The sequence below is a fragment of the Daucus carota genome, chromosome 7 (assembly GCF_001625215.2).
Source record: "Daucus carota subsp. sativus chromosome 7, DH1 v3.0, whole genome shotgun sequence".
Classification (NCBI taxonomy): Eukaryota; Viridiplantae; Streptophyta; class Magnoliopsida; order Apiales; family Apiaceae; genus Daucus; species Daucus carota.
In genome coordinates, this window is record NC_030387.2 from 39,239,059 (window position 1) to 39,259,059 (window position 20,001).

At 33.2% G+C, this 20,001-nt stretch overlaps 2 protein-coding genes across 2 annotated transcripts; both read left to right on the forward strand.

Moving 5' to 3' along the window:
• The first annotated feature begins 345 nt into the window (after positions 1-345).
• Positions 346-8,770, forward strand: LOC108193842 (homeobox protein knotted-1-like 2). Its single transcript, XM_017360673.2, has 5 exons — positions 346-1,167; positions 1,706-1,825; positions 1,916-2,054; positions 7,441-7,679; positions 8,396-8,770. The coding sequence occupies exons 1-5, from the start codon at positions 847-849 to the stop codon at positions 8,567-8,569; spliced, it is 993 nt and encodes a 330-aa protein (XP_017216162.1). The 5' UTR covers positions 346-846; the 3' UTR covers positions 8,570-8,770.
• A 1,285-nt stretch (positions 8,771-10,055) lies between these two features.
• On the forward strand, positions 10,056-18,625 carry LOC108193145 (serine/threonine protein phosphatase 2A 55 kDa regulatory subunit B beta isoform). The gene is made up of 14 exons (XM_017359670.2): positions 10,056-10,217; positions 11,205-11,308; positions 11,418-11,525; positions 11,663-11,782; positions 12,418-12,609; positions 12,729-12,820; positions 13,059-13,177; positions 15,881-16,004; positions 16,114-16,237; positions 16,675-16,743; positions 17,429-17,520; positions 17,641-17,718; positions 18,040-18,116; positions 18,213-18,625. The coding sequence occupies exons 1-14, from the start codon at positions 10,148-10,150 to the stop codon at positions 18,347-18,349; spliced, it is 1,506 nt and encodes a 501-aa protein (XP_017215159.1). The 5' UTR covers positions 10,056-10,147; the 3' UTR covers positions 18,350-18,625.
• The last annotated feature ends 1,376 nt before the right edge of the window (positions 18,626-20,001 follow it).

A 20,001-nucleotide genomic window follows, 5' to 3' on the forward strand; every position in this document is an offset into this window, starting at 1 on the left:
TCTTGTTTAACATTTCATGTAATTTAAAAAGCCCGTTACATTTTCATTCTTTTGTTGTTGTGTAGAACATGAAAATAATTTAAAAAGTCCATAACATTTAAAAAGTATGAATCCAGAAATTTAAAAATATATTAATTTAGTTGTATTGATCAATTTTCGTGCTCATCTTGGTTAATAATCTAGTCCTGTGAGTTGTGAACAATTTGTAATAATTTAATAAGAAATTACTTTTTAAAAATATTTATATTTTTATTATTTGAGCGCGCAGCTCACTTTTTGTTTGACGGAAAGTTGAACTCTGATCATCAATTCTACAATTCATTATGCTCCACTTGATTCGAGTCACAACCCTACCTCCCTTAACTCAGATTAATTATGCTCACGCGCTTAATATGGTAAGCAAGTTGTGAGAGGAAAGGAAGTTCAGTTTGGGATGGTGCCTAGCTTTCTTCTTGTTTGTACGCTAAAATCACACACTCCAACAACACACTCCTAGTCCCACTGCCTGCTCTATTTCCAGTTTCCTCTCTTCCCCCACTTCTCCTTTATCTTCTTAATCTCTCTCGTCTCTCTCCTCCTAACTTTCACACCACACTAATCTCTCTCCCTCTCTCTCTCCTCTCTCTCTCTCTATCTCTATCTCTCTCCCTCTCTCCCACTCTCTCTCTATCTCTCTCCCTCTCTCCCACTCTCTCTCTATCTCTCCCCCTCGCTCCCACTCTCTCTCTATCTCTCTCCCTCTCTCCCACTCTCTCTATCTCTCTCTCTCCCTCTCTCTCAAACACACACGCACACGCACGCACAGAAACAAACTGCAGACTGCCATATATTCCTGCAAATTTAATAATGGAGCAACTGTACGGCCTCCACTCCACACCGGACAACTACTCCCACACAACTCCAACCAACTCCCTCCCCTTTCCGGCCACCGAATTCCACCCCCTCGACACCTTCTACCACCACCCGATCCCCATCCTCGAATCCCCCGACCAGATGTTCTCCGCAACATCCTCCTCCGCAGTCTCCGATGCCGCCTCAATGCAAAGATACCGAAATAACAGCACTAGCACCGGATCAGAAGACGAGGTCTCCAGTGCAATTCGGGCCAAAATTGCCTCTCATCCTCTTTACCCTAAACTCCTCCAAGCTTACATGGATTGCCAAAAGGTATAAATAGTGTGAAATGTACTCCAGACTATTGCATGATATGATTTGCGATCGTTTTCACCAGATATATATGTTACGATTACTGTTGGGTGATGCTTTGGCAGCGGATCACAGTTGGATCTGTAAAGAAACCTAAAAGTAGAAAATAAAAGTCTTCGTTCTACAGTTGAGTCATCCGTGTGCTTATAAATTCATCATAATCAATTCCTTCTTGTTGCGAAAACTCACACAAGTCTACTCAAGTCGTCGAGATTAATTAAGATTTTGACTTGAAGTTAACAGTAAAGAACAGCTGTGCTAATACTCGTCTAATTCGGAGTAGTTTGAACTTTGAACTAGTGAATTTATGAATTTCTAGGTTACAATTTCCACACAGGACTTTTCTGAGCTTTTTGAATCTTGAATTCTGATTTTATCCTAGCTTCTGAGGGTGTTTCTATGTGTGTTTGGCTTCGTGTGTTTTAAATTTCTTATATTTTTTAATTATTGCAAGGTGATTATAACTTATAAGTACATAATCGTACGTTTTATATGTTAGGTAGGAGCGCCTTCAGATATATCGGATCTGTTAGAGGAAATCGAAAGAGAGAAGGTCTATTCGAAACGATCGGCTTCTTCAACTTACCTGGGGGACGATCCTGAGCTAGATGAGTTCATGGTCTCTCTCTCTCTCCCTCTCTCCCTCTCCCTCTCGTTACAGTTATTTTTTGCAAGCAGCTAATGTTCGTACTATTTCAAAATTGCTCAGGTAACTTATTCCGACCTACTTGTAAAGTATAAATCAGATCTTGCAAGGCCTTTTAACGAAGCAACTACGTTTCTAAACGACATAGAATCTCAGCTCCACAATCTCTGCAACAGCTCTTCTAGAACCTGTAATATTTCAGGTCTCTCTCTCACTCTCTCTTTCTCTCTATCTCTCTCCCCACGTAGTAGAGTATAGTATTATATTTGGGTTAAACTTGGTTGAAGTATTTGTTTAAGCAGTTCATCGACTGCCGTGCTGCGGATTTTGTTAATCGATCTGCTAGTTGAATAATATGATTACGCACACCCAGGAGAATATATTTACAGTCGCCTGGTACACTCGTGCGAATTTTATAACCGAGTCCCTGACCACACTGCCCTCCAAATTTCATAATATAATCAAGTTTAGCTAATTATCAAGTTTAGCTAACTACTCCCTCTGTCCCATTTAATTCTATACGTTTCTTTTTAACTGCTCGACACGCATTTCAATGCTCTTATAAAATATAGTTCCGTAACTTCTTTTTGAAATTTTCTTTTTCTGTATAAAAATATAACATCCAAACTTTAATACAGAAAAGAAAAATTTTAAAAACAAATTGCACAACTACACTTTGCAGGAGCATTAAAGTCCGTGCCGCGTCCCCGTCCCCCAATGTATACAACTCAGGGGGACGGAGGGAGTAACTAAGAAACGAACGAATAGAAAACTTGTGAGTCGGTAGAATGTGATCTCCTCTAAATCACCCTCTTTTGGTAAGTACAAACCCTAAACTCTTATCTCTTTTTTATCATGTAAATCCAAATCTTAAAAATTTATATATCCACCGAACCATGACCCATGGGGTTCGCCTCTGCCTAAATTCAGAACTCTGATCTGCGGAAATATATTAAGGTTACTGCATATATATACCAGGACTTTTTATGCAAAATATATTTGTTGGTTTTAATTTTTTTGCAAAATAGTTTTTTTTTAAAAGGATGGCAATTTTCTTTTAAAATTTAATGTGTTGTAATCAAATGCGAACAAAATCAATTGTATTTAGTTGCAAATGGTATAAAAAATATGTATCCTATTGCTTTGAGTTAAAGCTATTATTTTATAAATATTTTTGAAAAACAGTATAATTACAAAAAAGTTAAGAAAAATAGTGTTTTTTTTATGATTTTCATGTATCTATATCCCAAACTATATATTACAGTATAACTTTATAAGTTAATATCAAAATTTGTTATGTACACATGTACGTCTTGGTTAATTCTACTAGTTAAACTAATTTATTCAAAATGATTTTAGTTTGTCCGAATCACATTACACATTTACCTCTTGCTTCTACTAATTAGAAGTATAATGTAAGTGTAAAACTACTAGGTTTATTAATGGAAAAGTGAAGTGTTCGAGTCTTACCAATGTTGATATATATGTTCAATTTTAAATATGAAGAAATATGCTGGTATGTTGGGGACTTGGGATATATTTGTAGTTGTTGTTTGTTGTCTTATGTCATTGGAGGAATTCCTCTTTGAAAATTTAGATGATTTGACATTTCACTGAGCTGTGTGATTGACATAAGCTGAAGTACACAGCATGCACAGTTTCTATTTTATTTCACTTTATTTAAAAGCTTCTATCGTGTGATTGGCTAACAATGGGGCTGTTTGGGTTAGCTTAAAAGAAATAACTTCTTACTTAAATTAAAGAAGTGGGGTAGAAGTGAGAAGTAAATAAGTGAATAAAGTGTTTGGAAAAGAAGCAGAACCTCTGAGAGAGAAGCTAGCATTCTCAGCTTCTTAAAAGTGCTTCTACTTATTTACACAAACGGGTCAAGAGAAGCAGAAGCCGGAAGCAGCTTCTGCTTCCCCCATCCAAACAGGCCCAATGAATAGATTTTTTTGTTAAAAAGAAAGTTGGAATTTTTTTTCCTTTTTTATCTTATTTTTGATAAATTATAGATCATGTCATCTAAACACTTTAGTAAGCTAATCTACTTAGGGTAGCGGTCCACAGCATCCGTATGCTGTGGAGCGCTTAACCGGCATCCAGATTCTGGGCCGTTGGATGCATATCCAGCGGTCAGGATCATATTAAAATTTTTACATGTCCAGCGCTTTTTTAGCGCTGGACGGGGATTCCCATGTCCAGCGTTTTTTTAGCGCTGGACATAGGAATCCCCGTCCAGCGCTAAAAAAGCGCTGGACATATTAAAACTTTAATATGATCCTGGCCGCTGGATATGCATCCAACGGCCAGGAAATAGGGTGCCGGTTAACCAGTCCCTGGCAGCCGTATGCCAGGGACCTGGTCCCATCTACTTATTACGTATTTATTATATAAATATAAACAAGTCTTTATTCGAAAATGCTTAAGCAAGTTATTTTAATTTTAGTCTCACAATGAATAAGAGCATTCCATTACATAATCTGAGATTGGGCCGTTTGGGGTGAACTTAAAATAAGTATTTCTTGCTTAAAGTAAATAAAGTAAATAAATGAAGTAAAAGTTAGAATAATCTTATAAGTGATTAAAATGTTTTGAAAAGAAATAAAAGTCATGAAACAAAAATTAGTATTCTTAAATTCATTTAAGTAATTCTTGACATTTTATCCAAAAAATACAAATAAGTGCTTATAACTTATAAATTCGGAAGGCCGAGTTTTTAAATCCGTCCATACATACTCGTTATTTTCATCACCGGTTATATCATTGTCATTTGTCAACAACATGGGAGTACTCTTCTGGATATTTAACTAAAAGTTTTGTCGGGTTGATTCGATTTTACAACAATTCTGTGAGCACTGGTGTCTGAATTAAAATAGCGCTTTAAGCTCTAATCATAAAGATTTCGTGCATTAACAAATAATTGATTATCACGTTTCTGGTCCGTTTTGCATTTTCTTACAATAATGTCCAGTTTTAACGCATTTTTAAGAAGTGGAGGAGCTGCATTATGGGGATTATGTCTTTGTATTTGATTTCTATTTCTTTTACTTTAATATTAACAAAATAAGTCAGTTTGAGTGTGATTATTAGTAACATTATGTCTTCTGTACACATATACGTAGATACATATATATTGATATATAGAGATACGAGTGCTTGCTTAATATATGATTAATTATTCTTAAGTACGATTCTCCCTGAATTCACCTGATGTCAAAGCACATTCTTTTTACATAATCATGCTTATTGGCATTCATAGCTTTTCTTTCTGCCATTACACGTGATATCATTGAAATGCTGCTTAACTAATCCTACTTGCGTCTGTGAACTTTTCTTTCGCTAATATATACGGTCCAGATCTTGATATCTATTATGATGTATGTATGATACAACCTATTATCAATTATTTCAAAAAAAAAAAAAAAAAAAACCTATTATCGAGTATCAACCCAATTTTTTATACGAGATGACTTAATTTTTAGATTTTATCCACAAATATACGGAGCCAGGCGGGACTCGTATCTCTCAATCACTGATGGCTAATAATCGATTGTTCTAAATTCTTACCCAAAATATATACTTCCTCTGTAGCTCCTATCTCTTTACGTTACAATACGTTTATACACACTTATTTAAAGTATAGTTCCGTAATATATTTTTTAATTTTTTTCTGAATAAAAGTTTGATATTTAAACTTTTATTCAGAAAACAAAAATTTTAAAAATTATAAAACTATACTTTATACTTTATAGAAGTCTCAAAATACGTGCAAACAGTTAACGTAAACAATCAGGGCACGGAAAGAGTACCATTGAAAATCTGTCTCGAATTACAAATATTTGTGCTCTTTCCGTCACACTTGTACTGATACGATCAAAATTAAACGAAATTCAATTATGGTCTGTTTGGAAATTAGGATTTAATTTGAAATTCTAGATTTGATCAAATAACTTATTTAGAAATTTGGATTTGGATTTCATTCACACATTCAAAATTTAATATAAATCTGAGAATTTGAAATGACAACTCATCAAATCCTGTCATTTGAAATCCATGATTTGAAATGAAATGTTGTCTCCAAACGACCTTAAGTATTTATTGGCTTACGATTGAGTTTAAACGGTGACTCTTTCGAGTAATTGTAAACCCTCGCAGTTCACGCTGCAGTTGCTGCTGCAAGGCGGCAGGCCTTGCGAACCTTTACTGAGTTCCTACGTTGTACCAGACGACGTTTGATTTAGATCAGACTGAAGTGGTATTATGGAGCTCTTAATGCCCCTTTAATACTCGGCCTGGACAGTCTCTGCCAGTTTTAAATTTTGAGTGGACTGGACATTTCTGTGGCAGTGATACAATAAGTTTGGTACTCCAGTAGCATCTGCATAAAACAATCTAACTTCAGTTTGATTTATCTTATTTATAAAACAAAACACTTATTTTAAAATATCACCCCCTCCATCCTTTCTTTCTTTTACGACTCTTTTCTCCCTGTTTCCATGTATATCCAGCTTTTCTAGTGCCCACGGATAACTCTTTTTAATATAAATTTAAATGTTACTATATTTTTATACAGAAGAAAGAAGTTAAAATAACTTATGATCCTATATTTTATTGAAGTCTTTAAATACGTGCTAAAATCTTCGTCCCTAATATAAATAATCTAGGAGGATGGAGAGAGTATTATTTTAAATATAATTTACAATAAAACTTGCAATATAAAATTCGTTATTTGTATTTTGATGATACAATTTATATCATGTATTTCTAGTTAATAATTTAAAATTTTAAAATCAACTCTATAATATATAAATTATATTTGATCAATGTAATAAATATAATTAAAACAAAATATTTCCGTGAATATAAAATTTTAAAAAGAAACATATTATCAAAAGCCAAGGAGTACAAGGTACTCCCTCTGTTTTTTTTATATGACGCTTTGACTTTTGGCACACACTTTTAAGTGCTTTGATCAGGTAGTTAAAAATATTATTTTTTGAATTTTTTTTTGAATAAAATTTTTGATTATATATTATTATTCAGAAAAAGAAATTTTAAAAAATAATATTTTTAACTACCCGGTCAAAACAATATGTGCCAAAAGTCAAAGCGTTATACTATAAAAAAACAGAGGTAGTAAATGAAAGGTAAGTCTTCAAAGGAGTGGTCTTTTTTACATTTTGTCAGTATTATGTTCCCATCACTCCATCACTGCGTGTGCATCAAATCTTTGCATGGTGTTATCACATCCCACCAAACACGCATCTGCCTTTTTATTATGGCCTCCCTCCACATGTGGGCACTGGGGACGATCTGCGATAATCCGGATTCCAGCGACCAGCATACCACAATTTTGCTCGTTCACAAATTATTTTTTTAACACCTTCGTCTTAATTTTTAGTTTCGACAAGATTTGAACTCGAAATGCACGTAGCCGCTAAATGAATGAGTATCTGTCTTCTTTTGTGTAGAACTTATAAATGCAATAAATGCATTTTTTTTCGAAATAATTATGCAGTTAAATAGAAAACTAATATTATCTTTTGTTTCATCCTTAACTGAGTATGAGTATATGACTGCTCCAGATGAAACTACAGCCTCTTCAGAGGAAGATTTTGGGAGCAGAGAGGTAGATATGTTGGAATATGACCAAATAAGAGAAGATCGAGAACTGAAAGATAAACTACATCGTAAATATAGCGGGTATATAAGTTTACTGAAGAATGAATTTTCAAACAAGAAGAAGAAAGCAAAGTTACCTAGAGAAGCAAGGCAAGTTCTGCTGGACTGGTGGGCTGTTCATTATAAGTGGCCTTATCCCACGGTACGTACCGATCATTTTGCCATATCTTTCGATTTTGCTTCTTTGATAAGTGAAACAAGACTATGCATGTATTCGGGAGTCACTGTCTGGTGTTGCTTAAATTTTTATGGGAGTAAATTTTAGGACGGTAACCGGATTTTATCCGTTTTGACATTTTAATGATTTGAATTCTAAATTTGGGCTCCCTCCACCCCCAGTTTCTTTATAATGGGATGGAAGGCTTGACATGAATTTTTATAAAATGTAATTTGTAAAAATTATTTGACCTTTTTCCTGGATAAAAGTATAAAGTTTAACTTGACAATAAAAAGTATAAAGTTTAAATTTCTATAAAAAAAAAAAAGTTCTGAAAATAAGTTATAAATCATACCTTAAATTGCGTACCAAATACTAAAAAATCCGTAAAAAATGAGAGGGACGGATGGAGTAAAATAATAGCTGAACAATTTAATTATATTTTGTTGTGATCTTAGAAGGCCTTCCACCAAAACACTCAAGTTGTGCTCACTTGTATGTAATAGAATGAAAAATTTTAGAGGAAATCTATGGAAAAATTAAGAAGAATATATAAGATAATAGTGATTAAATATGAATGAGTTCAAATTTCTTGTGATAAAGATCGTTAAAAAACGTTATGTAGAAATGAGATGAGCATTCCTTAAAAACATCTGTGGGAAATGACGAATTAATGTTGGTATTTTACATTGGTTGAGAAGGAAGCAGACAAGGTGGCTCTGGCAGATTCAACAGGCCTGGACCAGAAGCAGATCAACAACTGGTTCATAAACCAACGCAAACGCCACTGGAAGCCATCTGAGAATATGCAGTTTGACGTTATGGAAAACTTATACGGCCCTTTGTTCATCAATAAACAAGGAGGGAATTCGTAGCACTAATCAGTAATCATATTTGCGTTTTCATTTCTCCACACACTTAATTATCACTTGAAATTCGAAACATAATGCTGCATGGCTGCAGCTTCAGCTATAATATTAATAGCTGATGTAATATTTTTCGAATTGTTTTCGGATACCCTAAAAGTTGTAAACTTTCTCGTTTATAAGCGGATCAAAACTTTGTAATTGTGTGCATGGAACTGATCGAGGCCGGCCTGTACAGAATTGTATATAAATTTCACGCATGCATGTCATACATTCTGCAAATAATTGTCAATGTTTCGCATCTCTCTGATAATAAGAAGGCATCTCCGGAAGGAAACAATTTTCTTTTATAGCAAACCAATCAGTTAATGAGATACATAGCATTTGAAGATCGGATTAATCGGTTGACTTATCGATTAGAATTTATTAAAATGTTATGATAAATAAATAATTTTTAATCAAAATGGTGAAATATTTTTTAAATCAATCAAAGAATTATCGATTTTTTTAATAAATAAAAAAAATCGAGGACACTAATGTCGTAATTGGCTCGCTCCATGCATAAAAATTTGGTCTGGATTTGTAATAATATCAATATTTTAATTCAGTGAACCGGGGCGGATCTAATATGAATCGTGAAACGTATGTTCTTTTAAACTTTTTATATATATTTTATCATTTTAGAATTTATAAAGTTATATAAATACTTATACAAAGTCTGAAAATATATAAATGTTTTTCGAGAAAATATGCATGGTGCAATTCTAGGTCTGCTGCCTCTGCGGTGAATGCTGATAAAAGATAATGTTTTTACTTTTGTTTGGTCTCATTATATTATGAGTTGTAAAATCAGCAATTTCTTTTATCCATGTTTTGTTCTTAAAATCAATAAATACTAGCTAATTTTAAATAATCAGTAAATAACTATATATATTTTCATTTCGATCATTTTGATCTTGATTTTGCCGCTCGATATCAACTTTCAGCATTTTAAGCTATTGACTTTGCAATTTTAACAAAATTAAGTAAAATCATTGCAAGTTAACGAAACAAATAGTAAAAATACCATGGAAGGTAACATTCGGTTTCGGTACTCTTTGTTCTTCCTTTTATCAGATTCGGCGGGTACTCTTCGTTAATTTCTCAAAAAGAGGAGTTATTTATTACCAATATTTGATCTGATGTAAAATTTTAATATTAGAATTTATTTGTACCTAAAATATTAAAAGGATATAAAGACATGAAAATACGAGAATATAACAATAATATAACAAAGTTAGACCTTTAGTAGCCCAGAAAGATTCAAATAAGCCCAAGCCAGAGTCACTATAGTATAAACGGGCCAAAATATAAAACAGCCCGTTTGTATTGTCTGCCCACGGGGAGTCCACATCGGAATCTGTTGGCGCGAAAGGGCATTTAGGACATTACACAACAACATTAAGAAAAGGAAAAACAGCTGTATAAAAGAATCATAAATATGAATAGACTTTTGTTGTAATGGAGTCGTCCGTTGTTTCGAGGCTTATCGCACTGTGTAATATATAAGGATATAAATTGGCTACAGCAGCAGCACACAAGAAAGTAATGGCAGCTCTTCGCTGGAATTTTTCTCAGGTTTTTGGTGAACGTAATCCTGCCGACGATGTTCAGCCTAGTACTCTCTCTCTCTCTCTCTCTCTCCCTCCCTCCCTCCCTCCCTCCCTCTCTCTCTCTCTCTCCCTCTCCCTCTCTCGCCCTCTCTCCCCTATCTCTCGCTCCCTCTCCCTCCCTCCCTCCCTCTCTCTCTCTCTCTCTCTCTCTCTCTCTCGCGTACTATGCTTAGCTAATATCAGTATCTTTTGGATTATATTGTAGACTCTTTTACATTTATGGAGTAGTTTTTGAGTTGTGAATTGTAATTCATAAATTTAATGTAATATTGCTGGATAAAATGAGTGGAAGATTGCTGATATAATATTTGATTATATTGATGATGAGTCACTAAGGCTGATTATCGCACATCTCATTTGATGGTTAGAGGTAAATTGAGTGTATAGTGACTAGTGAGCCACGGATACCTTATGGATTCGGGAGAGCGAGTTTGCGAGGGAAATTGGAAGGAATGAAGTTGAATAGGACATGATGGAGTGTGATAAATATTATGCATAATGTCGAAACACAATATTATAAATTTGTGTTTTGTTCCCACTGATCATTCCCTAGTTTGTACCAAATGCAACCTGCGGTCAGAGATTTGATCTTTTAGTTTCCATGTTAGTAGATGATGTAATAGGACCTACTTATTATATTTCAAAGGTGAACACTGATTGGAGTTATAATGAGGCTTCCTCAGATATTAAATTATACAGTTTGAGGAGTTAAATGAAATTATGATAAAGAAAAACTGTGTGAGGTAGCTTGGCAACACATAGGAACAATTTTAAAATTAATTTATCAAAATATCATCAGTAGCTCAAAGAGCTGATCGTTGCTGGAGATGTAGTCATCAGATAGCTTTGCAGTGTCTGACATATAATGTGTTTAATGTTGTAGTATATCTCTATAACCAGAATGTTGTAGTATCTCTGTAACCAATATGTTGCATTATGTTTGTCTATCGTTTCAATTTGTACAATGTCTAATACAAAGTATTTCCATACAGTGGATGTCATATCAGCAATTGATTTTGATGACAGTGGTGATCATCTGGCCGTTGGTGATCAAGGAGGGCGTCTTATAATCTTTGAAAAGAAACCTGGTAAAGATGTGCGAATCACATTTTAAACTTATATTATTTGTATATGTGTGTTTTTTTATTTGTAATTAATTGTTTCGGCAACAATTGATCATCTGCCCTTGCAAGATAATCTTATAGGTGACAAATGGCTATTATTCTCGGAAAGAATTGGAACAATCAGATCTTAGTGGCACACAACATCCTCAATATCAATACAAAACAGAAATTCAGAGTCATGAACCAGAGGTATATTATGCTAATTACCATGCACATTAATTCCTTAAGCTTTGAAGCCTTTAGGATGCCCATTACAGTTGGATTGGTGTGTATATTTCAGATTTATTAATGCATTCCCGATTCTGATTGTGTGTCATCTTTTATAGTTTGATTATCTGAAGAGTGTGGAAATAGAAGAGAAGATTATTGACCTAAAATGGTGTGCAAGGCCCAATCAATCACTTTTTCTTCTTTCAACAAATCACAAGACAATTAAACTTTGGAAGGTATATTCCACTTTACAAGTGCAGATTTTGGAAAGATCTCTTAACTCCAAAAGCATTGGTATAGAAACTAAGATTCACAATAGTTTATTGTGTAGTATCTACTTTGCCTTCTTATAATTGTCCATTGTTGTTTATTTATGAGCAAATACAATGGAGGGTTATGAATAATATGTTCTGATTACTTCATATCAATGGACTATCTAAAATTTGCATTCAATGTATCATAGTCTTTAGAATAATCTTATGGTGTAATTTTTATTTTCACTATCCAGTTTATTTTAAGGTATTACTGTCCCATCATCTGCTCCTCTTCCGTAGCTATTATTAATCCCATGACAATATACTATAAAGTAAATAAAATTTTGTCCATGGGATAATTATAGATCAAGAGCTGGTGCCAATAGTCCGACATATATTAATCCCATGAAACAAATGTACTCTTAGTGTGTTTAAGGATTAGCTAAAAACATGGAAATAATATATATGGTTCATCTTTTGAGCTGATAAGAATGTTTATAGAGGTTAAAGCAAACTAATTAATTTGCGAGAAAAGAAAAATGATACACCCACACACAATATATCTTCGTTTTGCTGTCATTACTTTGTTCTTACCTTATCTTCTTACTTTTAGCTAGGTTAAAGAACGCAAGTTGAGGAAAGTAAAAGTAATGGACCCTGATCCCTTAGTCTCTTCAGAGAATGCTCTTTTGGCTGGAAAGAGCTACATTGGTGCACAAAATAAATCATCTGTTTCTAATGGCGATCTCTTAGAATCAGGAGAGGAAGTGGAGAATATTAGGACGCGGCCACATGGTGGACATAACAGAGTATGTATTAGATACTCACCTTACAAAAACTTAAGATACTATTTACATGAGTTTCTGTGTAGCGTGTAATATTTTCTTAACAAGATATTTAAAGAGTTTACCTGTCTGTTGTTAACTAGGTAGCTAACCTTGAAGATGATGCTCCTGCAAGGTGTCGGAGGGTGTATGCACATGCTCATGATTATAATATTAACTCTATCTCAAATAACAGGTAAAACTGTATACAACAGGAAAATATTTATAGCAGGGACTCTGATTTGTATTGCATAATTAGTGTCCTCTGTATTCAAAATTTTAATCTCGACAGTAGAGTGGTCCACTTATATTTTATAGCAGTTTAATGACTGAAAATCAATATTTTGCATTGCAAAAAGCATAGAGTAGTTATTGGCAAAGGTCAATGGACATTGGACAGTATTAAGAAAGATTCTTCTGTATTTTTTGTGTAGTGATGGCGAGACATTTGTTTCAGCGGATGATCTTAGGATAAATTTGTGGAACCTTGAGGTCAGTAATCAGTGTTTCAACATTGTTGACACGAAGCCCTCAAACATGGATGATCTTACAGGTAATGCTCTCTATGATTTGTTTAAGACTAGGAGAACGTGTTTCATCTCTTACTAACCTATTGGCGTTCAAGATATGTTTGTGCCTTTTCATACACATGAATTCTGAGTTTTACGAAGAAACAGTACTTAACAACAGGACAAGACAATGCAACATATTTTGCAGCATATTTGGGAGGTATTAGATATGAAATGTGAAAGGATAATACTGGTTGGTGCATACTTGTTGGATAGACAGCTAAGACAAATGCAATCAAAGAAGGCATAAGTCACGCGAAATTAAGAATTTGTCCACTATATGTTAATCCACTATACATGGTAAATTTGTAGTTTCTTTAAGGGAAAATAGATTTTTTTGTCACCGAACTTATTATGTTTTTAGAAACTTGTCACTCAACTAAATATTACAGTAAAAACTCTATAAATTAATAATGTCGGGACCGGAGAAATTTATTAATTTAGAGAGTTATTAATTTATCGATAAATTAATAATTATTAATTTAAAGATTTTTAACCGATTATACTGTACTTACCAAACAAAAAAAATGTTGTATACAAATTAATATACTAAACAAAAAGGCAAATTAGTCTATACCTCTTAGGACTAGGTTGCAGCGAATTTTAGGACTCAATGTAAATTAGTAATTATTGTGTTCATATGTTTTGGAAATCAATAATGACTCCTGAAGTATTATACAACAAATGTAAACAAGAAGAAAAAATGTGTTCAATATATTCTTAAACAAGTTTGGCATATATAAATTACATAATATGTTAGAGTATACAAATCATATCTCATAAGACGGCTTGTCCTCTAAAAAGTATCTAAAAGGTATTGAGAAATCTAAAAGAAAAACAGAAGACTATTGAATCATTATTTAATAAAGTATAATATATATTCTTTCATTTTCTATGAATTATTAATTTATAATTTTCTTGGGACCGAAAATTATAAAGGGATCTCCCAAAAAATTATTATCTTATTATTTTATCGAGTTTTTAAATTTTTTACACTGGCCCAAGTCGGGACCGGAAAAATTTATTATTTTAGAGAGTTTATTAATTTACCGAGTATTAATTTAAAGAGTTTCTACTGTATTTCTTTTTAGTCACTGATATTAGGTTCGGATTTGTTTTTAGTCACTAACTTAGGTTCGGATATGATTGTTAACATTGTGATAATTTTTTGTAGCATCATTAATACCTAGTGATAGTATATAATTTTTTGATAATATGATGTATGTTTATATCTTTGTATGTAGCAATAATAACATAAAATGAGGTGATATAATATTAAAATTAGGAAAAATGGTAATTAGAATTCTAGAAATTCATTAAATCATCAGTATGGAATCAATGACTTCAAATAATTTATGCTCTCTATAATAAAATAAAGTCTAATCTGTGATACGACGCATCATCTTTCACTATTAAAATTTCAATCACCTAGTTCAGCCTAACATCTCTCTTAAATTTATCCTCATAATTTTTAATAACTTTATCCTATTATAATTTTCAAGATAAAGATAAATAAATAGAGAGGAAAACTTAATCTTCAATGATTTATGAGATTTTCTTTTTGCTTATAAAAATTCAAACACTAAATTTTTATTCGGAAGAAAAAATAAAATAATTTATGAGAGTACATTTTTTTTTTTTTGAATGAGAGTACACTTTTAGAAACCGTAAAATGCGTGTTTAACTCTTATCACCGAAGATAAATGATCTTGGGTACATAAAAGTACTATATATAAAGATAGACATATATCAAATCATCAAAATATTACAGGTTATCATTATATTTTAATAATACTACAAAGAATTAATATAATGGTAATAATCAAATCCGAACCTAACTTTAGTGGCAAAAAAAATTCCGAACCTAACATCAGTGACTAAAAGGAAAAAAAAAATTAGTTGAGTGGCAAGTTTCTAAAAACATAATAAGTTCGGTGACAAAAAAATCTATTTTCCCTTTCTTTAAAGTCTCAACCTTTTTAAGGATTAGGTTATGTTTGTCCTGTGACAGGTAAAGCCATTAAGTTATAGCAGCTTCATGTTGATGTTTTGTTGGTTTAAACATGTCATCTTTCGTTCTCCTTTTGTCTCGTGTTTGTGAGTAGGTGCTTGCGGAGAGCTGGTCTTTACCTCGTTCGGATTTGGTTGTATTGTTACTCCTACAATGACATTATACAGTCATGGCTTTAAAACTTGTTTCAAACTTTAAAAGTCAGTCAAAGTTCTCTAAGTATCCTTATAGTAATATCAATGGGGTTATTAGCAAGTGAAGTAGCAAGGTGTAGAAGCTCGTAATGCCACTAGTAAGTAAGAGTGCAGATGAGGTTGTAGGTGCTCTTAGGAACACTTATAAAGACCAAGGTGTGAGGCTCAGTTGCTTCGCTAACATGTCTGTAGTCTTTAGTTGTTTTCGTGCATATAGGTGTTGCATTAAACATTACCATCTTAAGGATATTTAATCATCATGCATAATATAGCTTGTAAGGTGACAAATTAAAATTGTTCACCATATCATTTGCTGCATCAAGATCAATTTTTGATCGTCAGTTCTTAAAAATGAAGTATTGCCAAAACGAGTGGCTATGATTGATCTGTGTGAGAGATAAGTTAATGGCATATCTAATTCACCGTGCTCCTCTCTGGTCGGTTTTAGTCAATATCTTTTTGTTTGGTGTTCTTTTCCTCAGAGGTGATAACATCAGCTGAGTTTCATCCACTTCACTGTAATACGCTTGCTTACAGCAACTCAAGGGGTTTCATTCGACTTGTTGACTTGCGGCAGTCGGCACTATGTGACCACAGTGCTAAGATGTGCGTTCTGCCCCCAATTTTCTTCATTCTCGATTTATATGTCAAATTGCTAACTCCACATTCTCTTTCCATTGGAGTACTTAACTAATTCTCATATTCTGCTTTACAGATTGCATGATGGTGTATCTAAAGGCCAAAAAACATTCTTCACTGAAATAATCATGTCAATATCTGACATGAAATTTACAATGGACGGAAGGCATATATTAAGTCGTGACTTCATGACATTAAAGGTCCTATACTACTTTGCCTCGGAGGTCTTCTGATCACTAATTTGCATAAGGCTTTTAAATTACCTGCATCATGGCGAATGCATTATTTATTTTATTTACTTATTTTGCTAATGATCGAAAGATCAGATTATAGTATAAATGGTATAGCTGCTTATGGATAGCAAATTATCTGATTAAAGTATTTGATTGTCAACGAAGTTTCTTCTTCTATTCCTATATTGTTTCAACTACCTAGGAGTTTCTTTATTTACCTTAGAATTATGGTCATAAATTCTTGCAATACTTTCCATCAAATTTAGGCCTTGTATTGTTGTCAAAATGTTCACATTTCAGCCATAACATGTCATATGAATAGACCCTTGTGACTTGCTTATCCTATATTACTCAGGAAATTCACAATCATGCTTAACATATATATCCTTGCTAACTATTCACAGCTGTGGGATACACGCATGGAGACTTCACCAGTTGCAAGTTACAAGGTTCATGAACACCTTCGACCTAAGGTAATTAGTGGATTGTGACGAACTGCATAACATCTAAATACATTGAGTTGTGATGTTTCGTGGTATGCAATGCCAATATATTTACATGTTCTGATGAAACCCTTGATGAGGTCACTGTTTCTAGGATCAATTTAAAATTCCCGCCAATGTATAAAAATTGTTGGTCAAAATCATTAGTAAGTGTGATCTGATGTGGGATGAATCTTTCCGAATAAGATGGCACAGTGAATATGTAAAAGAGAGGTTGTAAGAAGTAGAGAGACAGGCGGTGGGAGAGGGGTAAGAGAAAATCAGCAAACTGTGACGACCATCAGCAGCAGGTGGAATATGAGCGAAGAGTGGTGGAATTTAGACACAGCCACAACAGTGAAACGACCTAAATCTTTATTTTTTGATTTGTTTTTACTATGCACCCTATTTTCTTGGATTTTTGGGTCCTCATGAATCATGAATTCATGATTGGTGGACTGGATTAAGTACCACATTAATTGGTACGATGTCAACCTCTGTTGTGGATAGAATGACCTCCATGGGTCGACCCATGTACCATGTAACACTGGGCAGATATACATATACTATTACTATATTCATTTGTTCTGTTATTTTGCATATCTTTTATCACCTCTCAATCTACTAAATTTACGATGGCTATCTTCAATGCCTAAATTTCTCAATGCTTTTACAGTTGTCCGACTTGTATAATAATGATGCTATCTTTGATAAGTTTGATTGCTGCATAAGTGGAGATGGACGGCACTTCGCTACTGGATCTTATAGGTTTGACATTAACTGAAGTATTGTTTAAAATCAAATGCAAAGTCATGTTGCTATTGGAATCTATTTCCTTTTTTAGCTCATACAGATCTCAAATATTAAATTTCTTGTTTTTCAATGTAGCAACCTAATGAAGATATATTCTTGTGGACTTGGTGGTGAGGAAGGAACCATCTTGGAAGCTAGCAAAAATCCATATAGGTACACTTCCGTTTTCTTTTCACGCATTTCCAAATCTTTTAGTCATATCATGGTGCTATTAGCTACCAACTACAGGGTTATGGATTATAGTCTATTTCAGCACATGTAGAATAAGAGTGACCAAACAGCACCTTATAAAACATTGGCCATCACAGTCACAGGCACTTTAACAATCCATTTTTTATTATGCGCTGCCATTGAAACACAAACCTAGTCTCTTGGCGAACTCAAGTTCGGAGTGCATAACTTGGTTCATTTACACCCCTTGTCTGATTAGTGATTATATATAATACAGTTGCTGACTTGATTTTCAATTTGCAGTAAGGCGTATCATCAAGCTGCTCCAAGGGCCAGGAGATCATCTCTTGGCAGCTTAACACGGGCGCTTTACAGACATGGTAAGAGCTTCCATTTCCCTAGTATATAGCAGTTCTGTTCTTCCAATTTTTCGTAAAATGCTTGTGTATAAGGGTTTCCTTTTCTTTTTCTTTCAGGACAAGAGACGTCCGACTCCAAAAGTAATGAATTTCCCGGAAACCTGAACTCCAAGTTGCTGCGCATGGCTTGGCATCCGAAAACAAATATGATTGCTTGTGCTACCGGAAACAGTGTTTATATGTATTATGCTTAGAACATAGCACCAGGGTGACACTAATGTCGAAAGTAGTACTGGGTTTGAATCAACCCAAATGTAGGAGTAGAAAGAAGGGAAGAAAGAAAGGTTTAACAGGAAAAAAATCAAGTCATAAAACTATGCTGTCTTGGCAGTTAAAAAGTTCTGGAAAGCAGCTATACTTCTCATGAAACTCAGCTGACTGTACTGCCGAATGTCCGGACCTGGTTCACGAAGGCCTGTATTAATTCAATGTACATTATTTTCATATATTTCAGAAATCATACTTGTGAATGTACAAACGCCTATTAGTCGTTTAGTCTTAATAAAAAATTATATAAACTTTAGCACAACACAAAATGAATTTTTTGTTAGCAATAGAACCTTGATTCTATTATTATATCACAAATTGCTGAGAAAACCTGGTTCATATGCATTTCTTTATAAGATTAGAGTTATTATAAACGTAACTAGAACATTCTTGTTGAGTTTGACTAATCGTAGGTCACTATAAATGAGTCATGACTATTCTTATTGAGTCGGCCGAATAGATTAGTTGATTGAGACTTGCTAATCTATTACATCAGTTACAACAAATTATCGTATTTAAAAAGGTTGGATAATTAAATTATTAATTGAAATACTTGGTTGATTGAGACTCGCTTATTCGTTACAACAGTCAATTTGTCGTATTTAAAAAAGTTGGATAACTAAACTATTAATTGAAAGACTTGAGTGATAAAACTATACGGCCCAGACTATTAAATAAGAATTTATGTTTTTTTATGAAAAAATAAGAATTCATGTTAGTTTTATTTTAGGATTCAACAGACAATTTCATAAATATACATAATTTTATTACCGTAAATAATTATTTATCTTTGTGGAATAATTTTTTTTTGATAAAATCTTTGTGGAATAAAAATCCTAATCATGAGAGTTGATTTTCAAAACTGGACATTATAATTTTATTCAATTAAATTAACAAAAATCAAGAAAATACTAAAATAAATAAATAGGTCTTGAAAATTTAGAAACCAAAACTAACCGGAGGGAACTTGAAAGTTGAGATAGATGTTCAAATTTATGACCAATTTATTAAACATAAAATTAAATAAGCTAAATATCTTCGTTCAGTCTTCAAGACATCCAAGTTTGTTAAGGCACCTTAACTTTTTGCACATTATTTTAGGAGCTTTGACCACATATTTAAAATCAATATTTTTAAATTTTTCTTTTTCTAAATAAAAATATAACATAGATATTATTATTCAGAAAAAGAAAATTTTAAAAATATTAATTTTAAATATGTGGTCAAAACTCCTAAAATAATGTGCAAAAAGTCAAGGTGCCTTATATAAAGGACCAGAGGGAGTATAGGTTATGCATATCAAACAAAAATCACAATTTGATTGATATATATGATTTAAAAAATTAAAAAATATAAAATAATTTGGATTTACCAGATAATTTGGATAATCTGAAAATCCAAAAAAATCCAAAAATCCATATCACTTCAGTATTCATTCCAAATTCCGAATTATATTTATATTTCACCGGTTCGATATCCAAACTGAAATATTTCAGATTCATCCTATCAATTGATGAATATTCGAACCGTATGCGCACCCTACCAATCAAAAGTCAAAACCCCGACCCACTTTAATCCA

Coding starts and splice junctions, on each gene's coding strand:
- LOC108193842 (XM_017360673.2), top strand. CDS start 847: ATGGAGCAACTGTACGGCCTCCACTCCACACCGGACAACTACTCCCAC. Junction 1,168..1,705: donor CTTACATGGATTGCCAAAAG/GTATAAATAGTG, acceptor TTTATATGTTAG/GTAGGAGCGCCTTCAGATAT. Junction 2,055..7,440: donor TAGAACCTGTAATATTTCAG/GTCTCTCTCTCA, acceptor TGACTGCTCCAG/ATGAAACTACAGCCTCTTCA.
- LOC108193145 (XM_017359670.2), top strand. CDS start 10,148: ATGGCAGCTCTTCGCTGGAATTTTTCTCAGGTTTTTGGTGAACGTAAT. Junction 11,309..11,417: donor AAAAGAAACCTGGTAAAGAT/GTGCGAATCACA, acceptor ATAATCTTATAG/GTGACAAATGGCTATTATTC. Junction 17,521..17,640: donor TTCGCTACTGGATCTTATAG/GTTTGACATTAA, acceptor TTTTCAATGTAG/CAACCTAATGAAGATATATT.